Source organism: Plecotus auritus (assembly GCF_963455305.1).
Source record: "Plecotus auritus genome assembly, chromosome: 13".
Lineage (NCBI taxonomy): Eukaryota > Metazoa > Chordata > Mammalia > Chiroptera > Vespertilionidae > Plecotus > Plecotus auritus.
Window position 1 is genome coordinate 30,048,744 of NC_137779.1, and position 17,420 is coordinate 30,066,163.

The following is a 17,420-nucleotide window of genomic DNA, read 5'->3' on the forward strand; positions in this document are numbered from 1 at the left end:
CCCTAGGAGTCTTCCCTCTTCCTCATCCCAACCCACCCCTATATCGCCAGGTGCGGTCATGCTGTCATTCCACATCCTGCATCTCTTAAACCACCCCCACCCCCACCCCACCCCCGCCCCACGCCTCTGATGGCCTGGCCAACGTCACAGCTTCCAGGCCCGCTGCCCTGCCTCCACCCTGGGCCCTTGGTCCTGGTCCACACGCAACAGAGGGGACTTCCTTTTTTAAAATATATTTTTATTGATTTCAGAGAGGAAAGGAGAGGGAGCGATAGAAACATCCATGATGAGAGAATCACTGATCGGCTGCCTCCTGCACGCTCCCAACCGGGGATCGAGCCGCAACCCGGGCACGTGCCCTTGCCCGGAATCGAACCCGGGACCCTTCCGTCCACAGGCCGACGCTCTATCCACTGAGTCACACGGGCCAGGGCCACACGGTGGGTTTTTGTCTAGTGCTTATGTCTGCGACACCCGCGAGGCGGCCGAGGACAGTCGGGGCCTGCCTGGGCAGAGCTCCTCCGGGAATCAGAGACCAGAGTGGAGACGTGATGGAAAGGGGGAAGGGACCAGTCAGACACAGAAGGAATGCCGCTGTCTTCGCCGGCCGGCGCCCCCGCCCTCAGGGGATCATGGAAATGCGCAGCAGCATCCGGTGGTGAGCTTCAGGGGGAGGCTGCGGGAGCTGCTTGTTGGCCGCCCATTCCAGGATGTTCAGGATGGGGCCGTGGGCCTCCTGCCACAGATCGGCCCCCAGGACAGCCTCCAGCCGCCCACGCCACGCAGCCAGTCGCGGCCGGCCCTCAGACACGTCATAGCCAAGAGCCACCACCTGTGGGGACAAGGACGGGAACGTGGGTGGGATACGGAGGCCCCAATGCCAGGAGCCCTGGCACAGACGTCGGGTTCCTTTTCCCGCCTCCATGTGAGTGCGGCCCAGGGCAGCGTGGTCACCGCAGGCCTGACAGCACCAGGACGGCCCAGACTCAGCGGCTGCGCGTCGACCCATGCACCAGGAGGTCGGGGTTCGATTCCCAGTCAAGGGCACATGCCCGGGTTGCAGGCTCATTGCACAGTGTGGGGCGTGGAGGATGCAGCCGATCCGATGACTCTTTCTCACCATTGATGTTTCTCTCTCTCTCTCTCTCTCTCTCTCTCTCTGCCCCTCTCCCTTCCTCTCTGACATCAATAAAATATATATATATATATATTTTTTTTAATATATTTTATTGATTTTTTACAGAGAGGAAAGGAGAGGGATAGAGAGTTAGAAACATCGATGAGAGAGAAACATCGATCAGCTGCCTCCTGCACACCCCCTACTGGGGACATGCCTGCAACCAAGGTACATGCCCTTGACCTTTCAGTCTGCAGGCTGACGCTCTATCCATTGAGCCAAACCGGTTTCGGCAATAAAAAATATATATTAAAAAATAATATAAATAAATAAATAAAAAAGCATCAGGTCGAAACCTCGCCCAGGAGGGAAGCAGAGGGCAGGGCTCCAGCACCAGTTCAGCCAGAAGAAGCGCCCTGTGCTGCGGGGCAGAGCCCTGGCGGTCTCTAGGCCTCAGCGCTGCGGTAAGAGGACGCTGCCCGCGAACCCCGCTCGCCAGCCAAGCGCGTACCTGCATCAGCTCCTCCAGGGCCATGAGGTCCGCCAGCGTCACCTGCTGGCTGGTGAGGAAAGCCTTGTCCCCCAGCACCTGGTCCTCCAGGTGCTGCAGAGCCCGGTCCACCGCGGCCCTGTTGCGCTTCACCTTCTCCTCGGACACTTGGACCCCAAGGAGCGGTGCCAGCACCTGACACAGGCAACGTGTGGGTTCAGTCTGTGGCCCCCGCCTCCTCCCAGGCCCCTGACAGGCAGCCGCTCCCCCCCTCCACCCGGACGGCGCTCCTCACCTGGGTCCACAGGCACACCCCAAAGGTGCCCCGGATAAAGTCCGCGTGCCAGCCCAGGTACTCGTGGATGCGGGCGCGGGCCTGCAGGTCGGCTGGGTACCAGTGGTCCGCCGTCTGGTACTTACAGCTCAGGTAAATCAGGATGGCCACGCTGGGGACAGGCGCAGGGGCGGGGGCTGTGAAGACCCCCCGGCTCGTGGCCTTAACCCCCCCCCGGCCGCCCCCACCCCCGTGGGCCCTGGGGCTTGTCTGCATTTGACGGCCGGCCTCCCCTCCCACCCCCGCTCCCTGGGCGCTGGCCTCCTCCCTCCCCTGACTGTCCCCTCCTGAGTGTCCTTTCTTCTCAGTCTTGGGCACTAACTCTTGGCCAGCCCTTCTGTTCTGGACTTCAAGAACCTCTTCTCAGCCCTAGCCGGTTTGGCTCAGTGGGTAGAGCATCAGTCTGTGGACTGAAGGGTCCCAGGTTCGATTCCCAGGTTGCCGGCTCAATCCCCGGTAGGGGGCATGCAGGAGGCAGCCAATCAATTATTCTCTCTCATCCCTGATGTTTCTATCTCTCTCTCCTTTTCCCTTCTCTGAAATCGATATAAATATACTTTTTAAAGAGAGAGAGAGAGAGGTGCAGGGATGCGCTGTGTCACCCCAGGAGTCCCTGGTCACCCTGGCTCACGCCCAGCCACCTGCTCTCATCGCACCCTTCAACGTGGCCCTCGGTGCGGTGCCCTGTGGGGTCTGGAGGGCCTGCAGCCAGAGAGCCAGGGGCCAGCGGGCGGGGGCCTCAGAGGTGGGTGGGAAGGAGAGTACCTTTGGTGCAAGACGAAGTCGCCGTCCTTGAGGACGGGCACCACATGCGGGCTGTTAGCTGGTAAGAACCCCTTAACGTGCTGCCCTGCGGAGAAGGAGGTCAGAAAAGGCCTGCACCGCCCGGCCCGGCCGGCGGGGCTCCGTGGCTGAGCATCGACCTATGAACCAAGCGCTCATCAGTTCTCCCGGGTCAGGGCACATGCCCGGGTGGCGGGCTCCATCCCCAGAAGGGGGCGTGCAGGAGGCAGCGGTCCATGATGCCCTCTCATCATTGATGTCTGTCTGTCTCTCTCTCTCTCTCCCTCTGTCCATAAAATCAATAAAAATATGTATTTCTTAAAATAGAAAAGGCCTGAGCACAACAAGCACTCCTGCTCCCCCTCCTCCAACCAGAGCCCCCTCCCTGCCACCTTCCGGAGAGGTGGGGGCGGGGGGCTGTGCTGGGTGCAGCCAGGTGCTGCGGGCCGGTGAGGAGAAGTTACTTAGACAGGACTGGGGTGAGCAAGGGGAGGGGTGCCTCGGCTCTTCCCACCCCTTACTTCCCCCCACAGTGGGACAGTCCCCCCAGGTCTTCAGGGCTTTGGGAACTTAAAGGCATGCTGTTTAGGGCGGTGCCTCTGAAAATCAGCTTTCTCCCCATCCGAGAGGAATATTTACCCCCCCCCACCCCGCTTTCAGAGAAGGCCTGTGACCTGCCCGAGGCCACACAGCACGGGGGAGACAACACGGGGGTGAGGGAGCTCTGTGGGCTGTGGGGCCTCAGGGAGCTGCAGGGCGAGGAGCCAGTGGGTGCACGGGCCGCGGACACCCCGGAAGCAGCCCGGGCCCACCTTTGAGCAGCTCCACGGTGCGCAGCTCGAAGGGGATGCCGTTCTTCTTGGCGAAGATGTAGACGGCGCGGCAGGGCTGCGACAGCAGGTCCAGGTAGAGCTCCAGGCCCATGGCGGCGGGGGCGGCGGGGGGCGCAGGCCGCAGGGTCGGCAGCCCGGGACGGACGGCAATGGTGGCAGGAGCCAGGCCGCTCAGAGGATATAGAGGCCTGAGCCCCGCCCTTCTGGGGGCGCGCCCCACCCGGAGGAATGTCCAAGTCCATCCTGCCCCGCCCCCCTCCTGTCTGATTAAGTTCTGCAAACACTTTTTTTCTTTTTGCTCTGAGATTGCTTTGCTCAGACTTCGCCCCGGCTCCGGGTCCCAGGCCACATCCAGCTGCGAATGCCGCGGGTCGGGTGAGGCCGCAGCTCGTGCGCCCGCATCTCTCACCAGATCCGCGCGCACGGCCCGAGGGGGCGCGCACCGTGGGGAGGGAGGGAGGGAGAGGGGGGCGCGGGAGGAGAGGGCGCAGGGGATCCTCGGCGAAGGCGAGCTGCCAGCTTCCGGATCGTCTGCGCTGTGACCTTTCTTCTCACTTTCCCCATTGACCCCTCCCTCCATTGACCCCCTCCCTCCCTCCCTCCTGCCGTCTTCCCAGGGGCGCGGTGACGGTGCGGGCAGGGCTGGGCAGGGCTGGGCGCCCACCCTGAGTCTTTCAGAGTCACCATCCCTCTGGCCCTTGACTCAAGCGGGCAAATCAGGATGCTTTTCTGGGATTTCTGAACTTGGCATCCAGGAGAGACGGGTCCTTTGGGGAGGTAACTGTGGGCGCAGGGAAGGGGGCCACCGCGGATCTCCGAGTTCACCGGGCCGGCTGTCCTGAGAGAGAAAGAAGCTGATTCAAAGAAGAGTGGAGAGAACCAGGTTTCGATCCCGGTTCCCCCTGGGAGTCAGCTACACCTCTCCCCCATACAAGAAGAGGAGGAGGTTTCCGGGAAACCCCTCTTTTGGCTCAATCCAGTTAGCACTGAGCTTCTTCTTTTTATTTTTTTTAAATATATATATTTTATTGATTTTTAAAAAAATATATTTTATTGATTTTTTACAGAGAGGAAGGGAGAGGGATAGAGAGTTAGAAACATCGATGAGAGAGAAACATCGATCAGCTGCCTCCTGCACACCTCCTACTGGGGACATGCCTGCAACCAAGGTACATGCCCTTGACCGGAATCGAACCTGGGACCTTTCAGTCCACAGGCCGACGCTCCATCCACTGAGCCAAACCGGTTTCGGCTTTATTGATTTTTTTTACAGAGAGGAAGGAAGAGGCATAGAGAGTTAGAAACATCGATCAGCGGCCTCCTGCACACTCCCTACTGGGGATGTGCCCGCAACCAAGGTACATGCCCTTGACTGGAATCGAACCTGGGACCCTTCCGGTCCGCAGGCCAACGCTCTATCCGCTGAGCCAAACCGGTTAGGGCTTCTTTTTATTTTTGTAATATATTTTTTTATTGACTTGAGAGAGGAAAAGAGAGGGAGAGAGAGAAACATCAATGGTGAAAGAGAAGCATTGACCAGCTGCCTCCTGCACCAGCCATCCTGCCTGCAACCTGGGCATGTGCCTGTTGGAAGCCGCCCGTTGCCTTCACTAGCAGAGAGAGGTGGACAAGGAGTCCGGAAGGCTGGTCAACCTGGAAGGCTGTGGCTAGGGTCAGAGCCAAGCACCCACTGTCTCGTTGAGACAAAGGGAGCTGAAGCAACTTCCACCTTTCAGTCTCATGTAAATCCTTACTGATGGGCTATCATTGGAATTGCCTGCCTAAGGGCTATGGGTGTGTCCCAAAACCTGAATAAAAGGGATGGCAAGGCCAGAGCAAAGCAAGCGGAGTCCTTCCTCTTGAGCTGGGCTCCCGCCTGGCCCCCAATATTTCCAAATTAATATTTTCTCGTCTAGTCTCTTTCATTTGTGTGCGGCCTCCTCCAGAGCCCGAACCCTGAACCTGAACCCTGAACCACGCGGGACGTGGGGGGGGGACACTCGCATGTGCCCTTGACCAGAATCGAACCCGGGACCTCTATCCGCTGAGCCAAACCGGCCAGGGCACATTTGCTGTTTTCTACTGTCTTTAACCCAAAACAGTCAACCATGGGGGTGGCGTGTCCTAAACTCCTTCCATCATAAACCGCTTCACAAGTGTAATCAGTAGGTTCTGGAGGGTGGCGCCCCCGCTGGAGGCTGAGCCAAAGTGCCTGGAGTTTCATTTCAGCCTGACCAAGTGATCATTCACAAGTATCTGTACTTTCGTTTTTTTAAAAGATGTTTGCCAAAACTGGTTTGGCTCAGTAGATAGAGCGTCAGCCTGCAGACTGAAAGGTCCCAGGTTCGATTCCGGTCAAGGGCATGTACCTTGGTTGCAGGCACATCCCCAGTGGGAGGTGTGCAGGAGGCAGCTGATCGATGTTTCTCTCTCATCAATGTTTCTGACTATCACTCTTCCTTCCTCTCTGTAAAAAATCAATAAAATATATTGAAAAAATAAATAAGTAATAAATAAATTCACCTTTAAAAAAAAAGATGTTTGAGAGAGAAAGAGAGAGGGGGGGGGGGAGGAAGGAGAGTGAGAAACATCTATATGAGAGCTGCCTCCTGCATGCCCCCTACTGGGGATCGAGCCTACCACCTGCAACCTGGGCATGTGCCCTGACCGGGAGGAATCCAATCATGACCCCCTGGTTCACCGGCCGCTGGCCGATGATGCTCACCTGAACCGTGTCCAGCACGGCCAGGGGTGAACCTGAGGAGGGCGGTGAAGGATTAAAAAAGACAGACAAGAGAATACAGTTGGGGCCAGGGTGGATCACTGTGCCTGGATGAGGACACAGTGACAGCCTATAAGCCCAAGCTTTATTCTATAGTCAGATCACACAAAGCAAAGCAAGGGGAGGGGTCAGCATGCTCACGATGTTCCTGCGAGTTTCAAATCTATTTCCTCACTCCAGCCTGGTTTTGGCAGCACTTGCTGAGCCTCCCACAGCCCCTTAGCTACCTAGGAACAGGGGAGGGCTGGAAGGTCAGGCTTAACTGTGCTAAGAGGACTCTGCCCTCCAAGCTGGGACTTGTATGTGGCTCTGCCTCAGGTCAGTCCGAGGCTTGGCCCTATAGCGGCTCCCTACACTCACCCACCTGGCCACACGGGCCGGGCTTACGTTATTTTGTACAGTAACGAGTTAAAACCTCCGTGCTCACAAAAAGGTCTTTGCAAACAACAAAAATTAAGCCAGATAACCCTCCTCTGGGATGCCTGCCTCCTGGCAGGCCCCTGGCTCAGCATTTTCTTCGCCCTCACTTTGCCCTCAGAGCAGGCACCGCCAGGACCAAGTCCCCAGGCTGCTGGGGTCGCTGACCACGTCAGTCCCCGCCCCGCTCCTCCCCGCCCCGCCCCCTGGCCCCACCTCGCCCCGCCCCTGGCCCCACCTCGCCCCGCCCCGCCCCGCCCCTGGCCCCACTTCGCCCCGCCCCCTGGTCACACTTCGCCCCGCCCCGCCCCCTAGCCCCGCCCCGCGCGGAGCATGCTGGGGGTGGACAGGATCACCGGCCAGGCCCGGGTCACGTGAGCGGAGCTGGCTGGAGGGAGGTGGAGGTTAGTTGACAGGTTGCCCTGGCAACAGACAGCTCCAGCAACGGGCGCCTGGGCACGCGCTGGTCCGTTAAGCTCCGTTAAACTCGCCCCGGGGACCACAGCGGTCACTGCACCCTGGACCCCTGAGGGTGCTGGGCGGCGGGGGGCGGGGGGGTGTCTCACATTGTTTCCGACCCTGGGCAGAAGGCAAAGGTCGGAGACGCCGGCTGTGCCCACTGGGCGTGTCGAGGGGCAGGAGCTGTGCAGAGAACCCGAGGGAAAGAAGGGGCGGGAGGCCAGGAAGGCAGGAGAAGAGGGATGAAGTCAAAAAGCGAAGGGGAAGGAGAACGGAGGTGGGAGAGGGAGACAGCGGGGAGGCCTCCCCACAAGCTGAGCCGGTGGCAGCCTCTCCCAGCCCTCCGAACCCGGTCCCCGAGCAGATCGTGCGCTCCCCTCGGCATTTGGGAAGCTTGATGTTTTTCATGTACAAGATGGGGTAGGGAACGCGGTCAGGGGGGAAGCGAGGGGGAGGGGGACCTAGAAGGAGGAGGAGCAAATGTCCTTTTGAGCTGAACCCACAGCCCAGCCTGGAGCAGGAAGGGGCCTGAGAGGTGACTCCCACGAGGGCTGGCGGTCTGACCACGCTCTTGCTGGGGCCTACGGCTCCCTCTTACCCACTCTGAGACTTACCTCCGCCTCTGGGGTCCTTACCTCCGGGTGAAGGAGGGGAGAGGGTCAGATGGAGGGGGCAATGCAAGGAGGGGATGCCAGTGGGAGGTGAGGGAGGGGACCCCTCGGTGGGGGGCCCAGCCTGCTGAGAAGTAGACACCGGCTTTAAGAGATGTGCCATGTCGGGGTGCCTGGGTGTGGTGTGGACCAAGTGTGAGGCTGGGGGTGTGGGGGAGGCCCCTCTCAGCAATCCTAGTCAGTTAACGAGGAGACTTCACAGGGGACCCACCTCATAGGGCTTGACCACCACCACGCACCCATCGTGTTCCTGCTTCGTTCACCCTTTGCCCCAGGGCGCCTCGGGGTCTCGGCCCACGCTCTTGGTGGTCTCCCTATGACGTAAGGCGAATGGCCACGTGCCTTTCGGGAACATCGCCGATGGGGGGGTGGGAGCTCCCCACGTTTCCCGAGGCTGTTTGGTCGTCTGTAAAATACTCACCGCTCTGCCCCCTTCTGAGGCTGTTCCAGGGACCCAGGGAGGCACAGGTGCTCTAAAAGGGTGTGAGGCCCGGCTGTCAGGGCTCAGTGGCTGAGCTTCGACCTAGGAACCAAGAGGTCACGGTTCGATTTCCCGTTAGGACGCATGCTCGGGTTGGTGGCTCGATCCCCAGTGCGGGGTGTGCAGGAGGCAGCCGATCCATGATTCTCTCTCATCATTGATGTTTCTCTCTCTCTCCCCCGTTTCCTTTCAAAAAATAAAAAATAAAAATAAATAAAGGGTATGGGGCCCTTATCGGAAAGCCCCATCCACATGGCCTGGGGCATCACTGGGGCAAAGGAGCCGGAGCCGATCTGTGCAGGCCGCAGCCTGCCGCCGCCGCATGCTTGCTGCCCCATCTGCCAAGAGGGCCGGGGCGACGTAATTGGCAAGCAGACGGTCGGCCGTCACTTCTCCTGGGGCCTCCTCTGAGTCCGAGCCCTGCGTTTGAAACCTGGACCTCTCCCCCACCAGCTGAGTGATCTCCGACAGGTCATTGCAGCTTTCCTGCTGACGTAGACCTAAGAGAACCTGTGAAGGAAAACCATATCAAAACCAAGGCACGCCCTCGCTGGCGCGGCTCCGTGGACAGAGCGTCGGCCTGCGGACCTAAGGGTCCTGGGTTCGATTCTGATCAAGGGCATGTACCTCGGTTGCGGTCTCCTCCCGGCCTGGGGCCCTGGTCGGAGCACTAGCAGAAGGCCTGTCTCTCTCCCATCGATGTTTCTCTCTGCCTCTCCCTCTCTCTTCCACTCTCCCTAAAAACCAATGGGAAAATATCCTCGGGTGAGGATCAAACAAAATAAGCACCGGGCTGTACACCTGGAGCGAATATACTAATGTATGTCGACTGTGATTGAAACAAATAAAAAACATTTGAAGGCATTTCTGGCTCCCGAGGGAGGCGGCTGCAGCGGGGAAGGAGCCCCAGCTGGGCGTCTGTGAGGGACGGTGGTTATTTCGTCACCACTGGAATGGCCTTGGGACAAAGGCCTGCAGGGCGCTGGGCCTCACCAGGTGCCTTGATTGCACCCCTCTGTTACGCTGTGGCCGTCAGCACCCTCACCTGTTCCAGCCTCAGCACTGGCCTCGGCCTCCGTGCCCTTCCCTGTGGTCTGTGTGTGAGCGCAGGACTCGGCGAGCTTGGGGTCAGGACGCGGCTGGGTCACGTCACACAGTTGACAGGCAGGGAGGGGGGTGTCCAGCTCCAGAGAGCAGGGCGTGGAGAAGAGTAGGACGACGAGGGTCCGACCCAGGCCCTGGCCGGAGTAGCTCAGTGGTTGGAGCGCCGGCCGGCGCGCCAAAAGGTTGCCGGTTCGGTTCCAGGTCCAGGGCACATACCTCGGTTGAAGGTTAAATCCCCGGCTCAGGTTAGGACGTGTGCAGAAGTCAACCAATCGATGTGTGTCTTTCACATGGATGTTTCTCTATCTCCCCCTCGCCCCCTCCGCTCTCTCTAAAAAAAAAGCAGTCTGACCCATAAGAAGGCGGCGGGGGGTGGGGGGGTGGGGGGGGTGGGCACTGAGTCTTGAGTGAAGAGTTGGTTGGGAGAGGAGGCTGAACGGAAGACCGGGTCATTGTCAACACACAAAATAAGCACTCCTCTTTCTTTTTTAAAAAAGAGATTGTTTGGAGTCAGAACAGAAATTAGGAATTTTACCCCCCCACACACAAAAAAAAATACCCAAATGATCACAAACTCAAAAACAATATCCTGACATATTTTTCTTTTTTTTTTTTTTTAAATGTTTTACTTTACTGCTGGGCACAACCTCACCTTTAAAAATTACCTCTCCCCTTATCTCTGGACTGAAGACTCTCTGGTTACCTTCCACATGACCATGATTAGTACGGCTTCCTTTTGGCGGCGGGCGTGTCCCCAGGAGCCGTGTAAGCACCCACATAGCTCTAACTCAGTGGACCCAGGAGCGATTTCAAAGCACGTGACTATATCCCACTCGGCTCCCCTATTCACGGTCCCCCAATGTTACCTTCCCCCTCAGCCACATCCCAAATGCCCACAGCTACTCCCCCGGGAGACGAGAGACAAGAGGGGACTGGCAGTGGAGAGGGACAGCGGGGCCTCACCCACCTTAATACCTGACGCAGGTTCTTCAAAAGCCCCTGACAGCTGACGGCATTCGGCATTCGCCTTGGGGTTCACCCCCCTCTGGTGAACTGCAGCGGGACAGGTGTCAAGGCTGCCCCAGGAGAGAGAGCTCCGGGGAAGACAGCCTTTGAACAAGACGGGGGGGCCGCTTGCCTCTTAATCTTGGCTAATTGTGTGTGGGCGCACACACTCCCCAGCCCACCTGCCTCCCTCCACCCCGCCCCGCACACCTACAGAGCGGGGAGGTCCCTGAGGTTTGAGCCCACCCCACACTCCACTCCTGGGCCGGCGGAGTTCTCCCTGCTGAGCCCCCTGCCCTGCCCTCTCCTGGCACACAGCTGGGCAAGCCGGCCTCTGAGCCACAGGTGCGCGTCCGTCCGAAAGGGACAGGGGTGGGAGCCGGGAAAGCTGATCCGGCTGCACAGGTCTCAGACCCGTGCCTGCACCCTGTACCTGCCGGCCCGCTGCAGGGCTGCTGGAAATTCGTCCATGTCGTGAGCGGAGGGGAGACGGGAGAGAAAAAACGCAGACTTGGAAGGAAAAAGGCCGCAGTCTGGAAGGAGGGCAGTGGTGAGGGTGGCTCTCTTCCTGCAGCCGCCCCTGAGGCTGGGCCCCTGAGGGTGGGCCCCTGAGGCTGGGTCCCTGAGGCTGGGTCCCTGAGGCTGGGCCCCTGAGGCTGGGCCCCTGAGGGTGGGGACCCTGATGCTGGGGCCCCTGAGGCTGGGTCCCTGAGGCTGGGCCCCTGAGGCTGGGGCTCCTGAGGCTGGGCCCCTGAGGCTGGGTCCCTGAGGCTGGGCCCCTGAGGCTGGGGCTCCTGAGGCTGGGGCTCCTGAGGCTGGGCCCCTGAGGCTGGGCCCCTGAGGCTGGGGCTCCTGAGGCTGGGGCTCCTGAGGCTGGACCCCTGAGGGTGGGACCACTGAGGCTGGGGACCCTGAGGGTGAGCCCCTGAGGCTGGGCCCCTGAGGCTGGGGCTCCTGAGGCTGGGGACCCTGAGGGTGGACCCCTGAAGCTGGACCCCTGAAGCTGGGTCCCTGAGGCTGGGTCCCTGAGGCTGGGGCCCCTGAGGCTGGGGCTCCTGAGGCTGGACCCCTGAGGCTGGGCCCCTGATGCTGGGTCCCTGAGGCTGGACCCCTGAGGCTGGGGCTGTGTTAACTTGCCGTGTGACGGTGGGGAAGCCGCCTCCTTTGCCCTCTGGCCTCGGCTTCCCCTTGAAAGCAGGCGGCTAACAGCTGCCTCCCAGGGCTGGTTGTGAGGATAACACGAGGTCACATCTGGGGAGGTTGCTTGAGAAACCGGGGAAGGGCACACACCCAGGACACCCTCACAATCCTCTTGGCCGAGGAGAAAGTAGGTTCAGCCCCGGGCCTGGCCTGGCCTGTTTGGGGAGGTCACCCTGGCCTTTACTCAAAGCTGACCCTGCCTCAGGCGGAGCCGCCCCGCTCACCCGCTCAAGGCAGCTTCCCCCCACCCCTCACAGTGGGGCAAGCGGGCCCAGATGGTGGGTGTCTGAGGGCCTGGCCCTTTGGGAAGCCTGGAAAACTGAGGCGTTGCTGTTCGGGGCCCACAGGCTCCAGCAGCCTGGAGCAGCCCGGTCTGCCCCCCAGGTGTTACTGGAAAGGGGACCTGGCCGTGGGCGGGTCTGCCGGGGGCGGCCAGGAGTGTGTGCGTTCTTGACTTTGTGCAGAAAAGATTTCACAACAGGAGTCCAGGCGACGTGAAGGAGCACTGATCACAGCTGGGGCCAGTGACACAAGGAAGGGCTCAGCATGTGAGCAGCAACAGGAACCCTGGCCAGGGTGGCTCAGTGGGTTGGGCGGCGTCCCGTGCACAGAGAGGTCGCAGGTTCAGTTCCCGGTCAGGGCGCATGTCCGGCTTCCCCAGTGGGGGGCGTGCAGGAGGAGCAGGTTGGTGATGATGCGCTCTCACATCAATGTTTCTCTCTCTAAAAAGCAGCAAACAGTTAAAAAAGCAGCTGCCACAGGAGAGCGAGGCGGGGCTGCCCTGGTCACTGGGAAGTCAGAGAAAGGGGGCCTTGGGGCCAGGGCCGGGGGATGAGCCCGGGGTGAGCTGCCGCTGCCCACGGCTCCCCTGGTTGCAAGCCTCGTGGGGACCCTTAGATTCGGGAGACGCTCACCGATGGGGGACGCCGAGGGGCCAGGAGAGGTGTGCTCCTGGGAGGGAGAGCGGGTGCTGGGACCTTCGTTTTGAGGGGTTTAAAGGCGGGGCGTCCAGGGAGGTCTCAGGGGGATGGAGGACGGGGATCGGACCCATTGGTTTCACGCTGATGAGCCACAACGAGCTTTCTGCCCTTCGCTGCCTGTCCCGGGTGTGGCCGGCACCAACGGGGAGACGTGCGAACCACGGACCCTCGGTGGCCGCGGTAGGGAGGAGGGCTTACTAGGCGGCTACAAGTTGAAGGCTGAAGGCTGCCTCAGTTCCCCTATTGCACTTGCCAAAGGCCTTCCCTAGCGGCTTACTCCCCTGCCCCGCGGGGCTGAGGACACGGGCCCGGGGCCGGATAAGCCAGTGCGTGTGGGAGGCCAGTCAGCCGGGTGGCGCCAGCCAGGGTGAGGGGCGGGGGTCCACCGGAGCGGGCGCTGCAAAGCCAGGGGCTCGCTCGGTCTCTGGGACCCCGGTCAGGGCTGGTTCCACCACACGCCCCTTTCCCCCCCGCCCCGAAGATACTGGGGCCCTTCTTGCCTCCTCCTGCTTCCCAAGGCCTCCACTCTCCCGTATCGTCTCTCCAACACGTGCAGCGTGCGCTTCTCACAAGCAAAAGCTGGCCCACCTGACATGATAGCTCAGGCTTCACTTTAGGAAGGGAAACCGTGGTGCTCGGGGGACCCGGCTGAGTCAGGGGAGCGAAGCCAAAGCTGCAGCCTTGAGGAGGGGGAGGAGGAGGGGGGGGGAAGAAGGGGAGGAGAAGGAGGAGGGGGAGAAGGAGGAGGAGAGGGAGGAGGAGGAGGAGGAGGGGGAGAAGGAGGAGGAGGGGGAGGAGGGGGAAGAAGGGGAGGAGGAGAAGGGGGGAGGAGAGGAGGGGGAGGAGAAGGAGGAGGGAGAAGAAGGGGAGGAGGAGAAGGAGGGGGGAGGAGGAGGGGGAGAAGGAGGAGGAGGAGGAGGCTGGGGCAGGGTGAGGCACGTGGGACCCTCCCTCTGAATTTCTTAGGGTGAAATTCAAAAAAATTAAATTCCCTTGCCCTTTTAGGTTAAAGTTCAAAGAAATAAAAAGAGAAAAATCTTAAGATCAAAATATTAAAATCCAAAGCCTTCCCAGAGAGCCCAGTCACCTGCCAAATTCTGCAGCGTTGGCGTCCTCTCCAGGGCGCCACGCCCACCCCACCCAGCGGGCCTGGGGGGCTGGGGGGCTCTGGAGTGGGGTCCTAGCCCGCATCTCAGCCTTGGGACCTGTCAGGGGCTCCACTTGTCAAAGACCCACAGTGAACAGGCTGAGCCGATGCTGCCAGCCTCATAGCCCCGCCCACCTGGGGGGCCCCAGGGCTCAGCCCCGCGAACACCCCTCTTCCTGCTGCCTCCAGACCCTGCAGAGAATGCCTGGCAGCTGGCAGGAGAGCTGGCAGGGAAGAGAGCTAGGCCAGCCTGGCACCTGGCCTCTGGCCCGAGGGAGGGTCAGCCTCAGGCCTGTGTGAGCAGGTTTGGGGGGCGGGGAGCCACCTCCACATTCCTCCTCCTCTCTGGGCTCCTCCGGCCCATCCTGGGGGCCGCTCAGGCGTTGGGCCTCGTCTAGGATTCCTTCCAGTATGTTCGGAGCTTCGTCATTCCCATTTTCCTCTGTGGGCCCAGCGTTCAGCTCTGCCTAGTGACCCAGCGACCAAGTGGGGCCCCTGCCCAGGGCGCAGCGCGGGCCGACCTGCCTGGAGCAGGTTCCCCCACAGAGGCCCAGGGACAGCAGCTGGGCCCGCTGGTTCTCAGGACGCCCACTGGCCACCTCCCATCCTCCCCTCCTTCGGGTGCCGGCCTGGAGCAGCACTTGTGACTGCAACAGCATGGCTCCGGGCTGTGGGGGGGGGGGTGTCCCTCCCGGTGATGTGCGGCGAGCCCCTGCTGCTGTGCTGTGCGGCTCCTGGCTGGTCTCCTCCTTCCCTTCACGGCGCGGGGCCAGCCACGTCCTGCTTCCAGCGCCCTCCCTCCTCCGATGCTCCCTGCTTTCCAGCCCAAACCCTTGCTTGCTCTGACCTGGCCCTCTGGGTTTTGTCTCCGGGGGTCTCTCACGGCAAGAGAAAGAAAAGCGGTCCATTCCGGGTTCCTCACGAGTACCCACTGTGGGGACGTCCGTGGCTCCTCCCCAGCGGGGCCGCCGCGGGGAGGGCCGAGGCCCTTGCAGCCACTGCCCTCTGGCCCGGCCCCGCTCCCCTCTGGCCCAGCCCCGCTCCCCTCTGGCCCAGCCCCGCTCCCCTCTGGCCCGGCCCTGCTCCCCTCTGGCACTCAGCTGGTCTGGAGGCCTAATGCACGTGGCCTCAGGGCCCAAGCGATCCCTGGACCCTCACCCCCAGTAGCTGAGCTGCCCCAAGTGCTCCCCCAAATGAGCTCCATGTTGATGCTGATCTTGCATTCTCCCATTCTCCCAGGTTCTCTAGCTTCTGAGAGCCGCCAGGCTCAGGGGACGGCTCCTGGTTCTTAGGAGTCCCTGGCTGCGGCACGGAGGGGCAACCCCTCAAGAGTGTGGGTCCCCTGGCGCCCTGGCCAGTGGCCTTGCCCCCCTCTCCGCAGCAGCTTCCCGTCCCGTCCCGGGAGCTGGTCTGTGCAGCCGGGTCCCCATCAGCCTCCGCCACTCCGTCTCGGCCCGTCTGTCTCCTGACACCTAGTGGCTTCTTAAGGGCATTCCTCCCGGAGCTGGTCCCTCTCCTTTCCACGGCTTCTGTCCTCAGAGGAAGACCGTGGCGTGTTTTCCAAACGATTCCAGTTCCTTCTGGGTCCTCCCCGCCAGCCTGCCGCCCTGGCACAGGCAGCTCCCGGCACCGGCACCGGCGCGGCTCGGCCTCGCTGGCTCTGGGGTGCAGCGATGTCAGTGACTGGTTTTTCTATTTCAAGCCAAGAAAAGCGCACATTCCCTGAGGGTCCTGGGGATGAAAAGAGGCCACATGCTCCCCTGAGGGCCTGCACGGCGGCCTTGCAAACTGAGGCCTGAGGTCGCCGAGCCCGCCCGCCGTGTGAAGGTTCTGGACTTGGCGAACGCGGAGCAGAGGCAGGAATCGGGGGGAAGGGACAGCAGCAGGCGGGGCGAACGTCCTGGGGAAGTGGGCCAGGCGGGCGCTTCAGTTCCCTGGGAAGTCAGACAAAGAGAGAGGGGCCTTGGAGGCCGGCTCAGAGGGTGAGCCGGGCCGAGCTGCCACCGCCCACCGCTCCCCGGGGCACGCCTCGTGGGGACCCGGGAAGGGGCATGGCCGAGCCACAGCCGGGCACGTGCCCTGACGGGAGTGGCACTGGCAAGCTCTCGGTGTGTGGGACAACGCTCAACGCGGGCCCGCCGGCCGCCGAACGGGTGCCGAGGGCGAGTGGGCTGTCCTGTGCTCTGTTCTCCTTCTCTCTTAGGTCTGTCTGGCTTAATGGTCTTTTTGTTCCCCAAGTCCCTCCGTCCTTGGGTTTCGCTGGCACCCATGGCACCCTGGGGTCTTTGTTCTGTTTTCCAGGCCAGGGCGGTTCAGCATGGAGTCTCTGGCCGGGGGGAGGGCTAAACCATTTGCTCTCAAGTGCCCTTGGTTGGGGAGAGAAGGTCGTGCGACTCACAAGCTGGCTGCAGGTGCCAGGCCGTTCGGCCTTGTTGAATGTTCTTGCCTCAGTTTCCCCATTCCACGTGCCCGGGAGTTTCCTAGCTTCTGACTGTCCTAGCCCAAGCAGGAGCATCAGGTGCGGGAGACTCGGGGCTGGCACTGGGGAGAGGGCGGCCGAGTGAGGGCAGCTCTGGCCATTGGCTAGAGGGGGCGATTTGTTAGAGGTCGGGGGTCCGGCGGCAGCTCTGTACAGCATGCTAGCGGTGGTCTCCCCTGTCCTGCGTGTGCGTGTCACCGCTGGTGCTGTGAAGGACAACCACAGAAGAGTGCACACGGTGTCCCACACATGACTCAGCCACTTGAGAGAGCAGAGGGGAAATAGCCGGCCGCTCCCCACCGATCCCCGGGGTCCGCCCAGCTGCAGCCTGCTCCTCGCCGGGGACGGCTGTCCTGACTGTAAGGAAACCAACCCTTTTCCGGGCTTTCGTCACCGTTTACCAGCACGGCCTGGACCTCTGGACACTGTAGCTGGGGGGTCCCTGTGTTTGACCTTGACATCAGTGAAATGGTATCACTGGTACGTTGCATTTTGTCATTAATTATCCCAGATTCCTCGCTGTGAGCCACATTGCAGGCACCTGTTGGTCTCGGTGGGCAGGGACGCTGTTTGTCCAGGTCGGGCGACGTGGTGCTTAGGCGATGTCCGCGGGGGGTGGCGCTGTCGCTGGAAGAGAAGATGCGGGGGGGGGGGCCCTCCCCTGGTGCGTGGGGGGTTGTGTCCTTTTGGTGATCCCCAGCCTTTCACCTGCTGTGAAAACTGCTCTCGGCATCAGACCCTGCAGCCGAAGGAGGGTTGGTTCTGGAACAGGCTTGGCTACAAGATTCCAACGGGAGAGCGCCTGGCTGGACCGAGCGGTGAAGGAGGCCCTGTCTGCGCTCCGCTCCCGGCGGCGAGGCCTGGCAGCAGCGGGCGTGGCCAGATCAGTCGCTGCAGTTTGTAGGGAGCCCACGTTCCCTGCCCGTTGCCCGGGGACCGCTCTGAACCAGCGTAAAGGTCGCTTGGCTCACTCTGCGCAGCTCGCTGCTCCCTCTCTGCTTTGCTCTGGCCACCTGCAGCGTCAGTTTCTCTCTGGAAGCTTCTTTCACTGTTGCCTCTGCCCTTGGGACAACCAGGGAGGATGCTTGTGGGAACCCCTTTCACGTCCCGCGCGGTTCAGGGTTCCGGTTCGGGGTTC

The 17,420-nt window shown here is 61.4% G+C and overlaps 1 protein-coding gene across 4 annotated transcripts; it reads right to left on the reverse strand.

The window, feature by feature from the left end:
• Nucleotides 1–227: 227 nt before the first annotated feature.
• Nucleotides 228–14,794, reverse strand: LOC308238499 (glutathione S-transferase theta-2B-like). Of its 4 annotated transcripts, XM_080650450.1 has the most exons (11): nucleotides 13,744–13,938; nucleotides 13,157–13,267; nucleotides 9,413–12,398; nucleotides 8,995–9,104; nucleotides 8,308–8,877; nucleotides 4,222–4,395; nucleotides 3,537–3,912; nucleotides 2,707–2,791; nucleotides 1,903–2,053; nucleotides 1,629–1,802; nucleotides 228–832 (listed from the first exon to the last, which is right to left on the reverse strand). In XM_080650450.1, exons 7-11 carry the CDS (start codon nucleotides 3,646–3,648, stop codon nucleotides 623–625), a joined length of 732 nt encoding a protein of 243 aa, XP_080506576.1. In that variant the 5' UTR covers nucleotides 3,649–3,912; nucleotides 4,222–4,395; nucleotides 8,308–8,877; nucleotides 8,995–9,104; nucleotides 9,413–12,398; nucleotides 13,157–13,267; nucleotides 13,744–13,938; the 3' UTR covers nucleotides 228–622. The 4 variants fall into 4 exon arrangements, with proteins under 4 accessions (XP_080506576.1, XP_080506575.1, XP_080506577.1 ...); XM_080650449.1 differs by lacking the exons at nucleotides 13,157–13,267; nucleotides 13,744–13,938 and adding an exon at nucleotides 14,651–14,794; XM_080650451.1 differs by lacking the exons at nucleotides 9,413–12,398; nucleotides 13,157–13,267; nucleotides 13,744–13,938 and having other exon boundaries at nucleotides 8,995–9,195.
• Between the last annotated feature and the right edge of the window lie 2,626 nt (nucleotides 14,795–17,420).

What these genes read in the sequence shown, in the direction of transcription:
- LOC308238499 (XM_080650449.1), bottom strand. Translation starts at nt 3,648, where the DNA reads ATGGGCCTGGAGCTCTACCTGGACCTGCTGTCGCAGCCCTGCCGCGCC. An exon ending in GACTTCGTCTTGCACCAAAG is followed by an intron (nt 2,054 to 2,706) that starts GTACTCTCCTTC and finishes GCCTGTCCCCAG; the next exon opens with CGTGGCCATCCTGATTTACC. An exon ending in CCCTGGAGGAGCTGATGCAG is followed by an intron (nt 833 to 1,628) that starts GTACGCGCTTGG and finishes TTGTCCCCACAG; the next exon opens with GTGGTGGCTCTTGGCTATGA.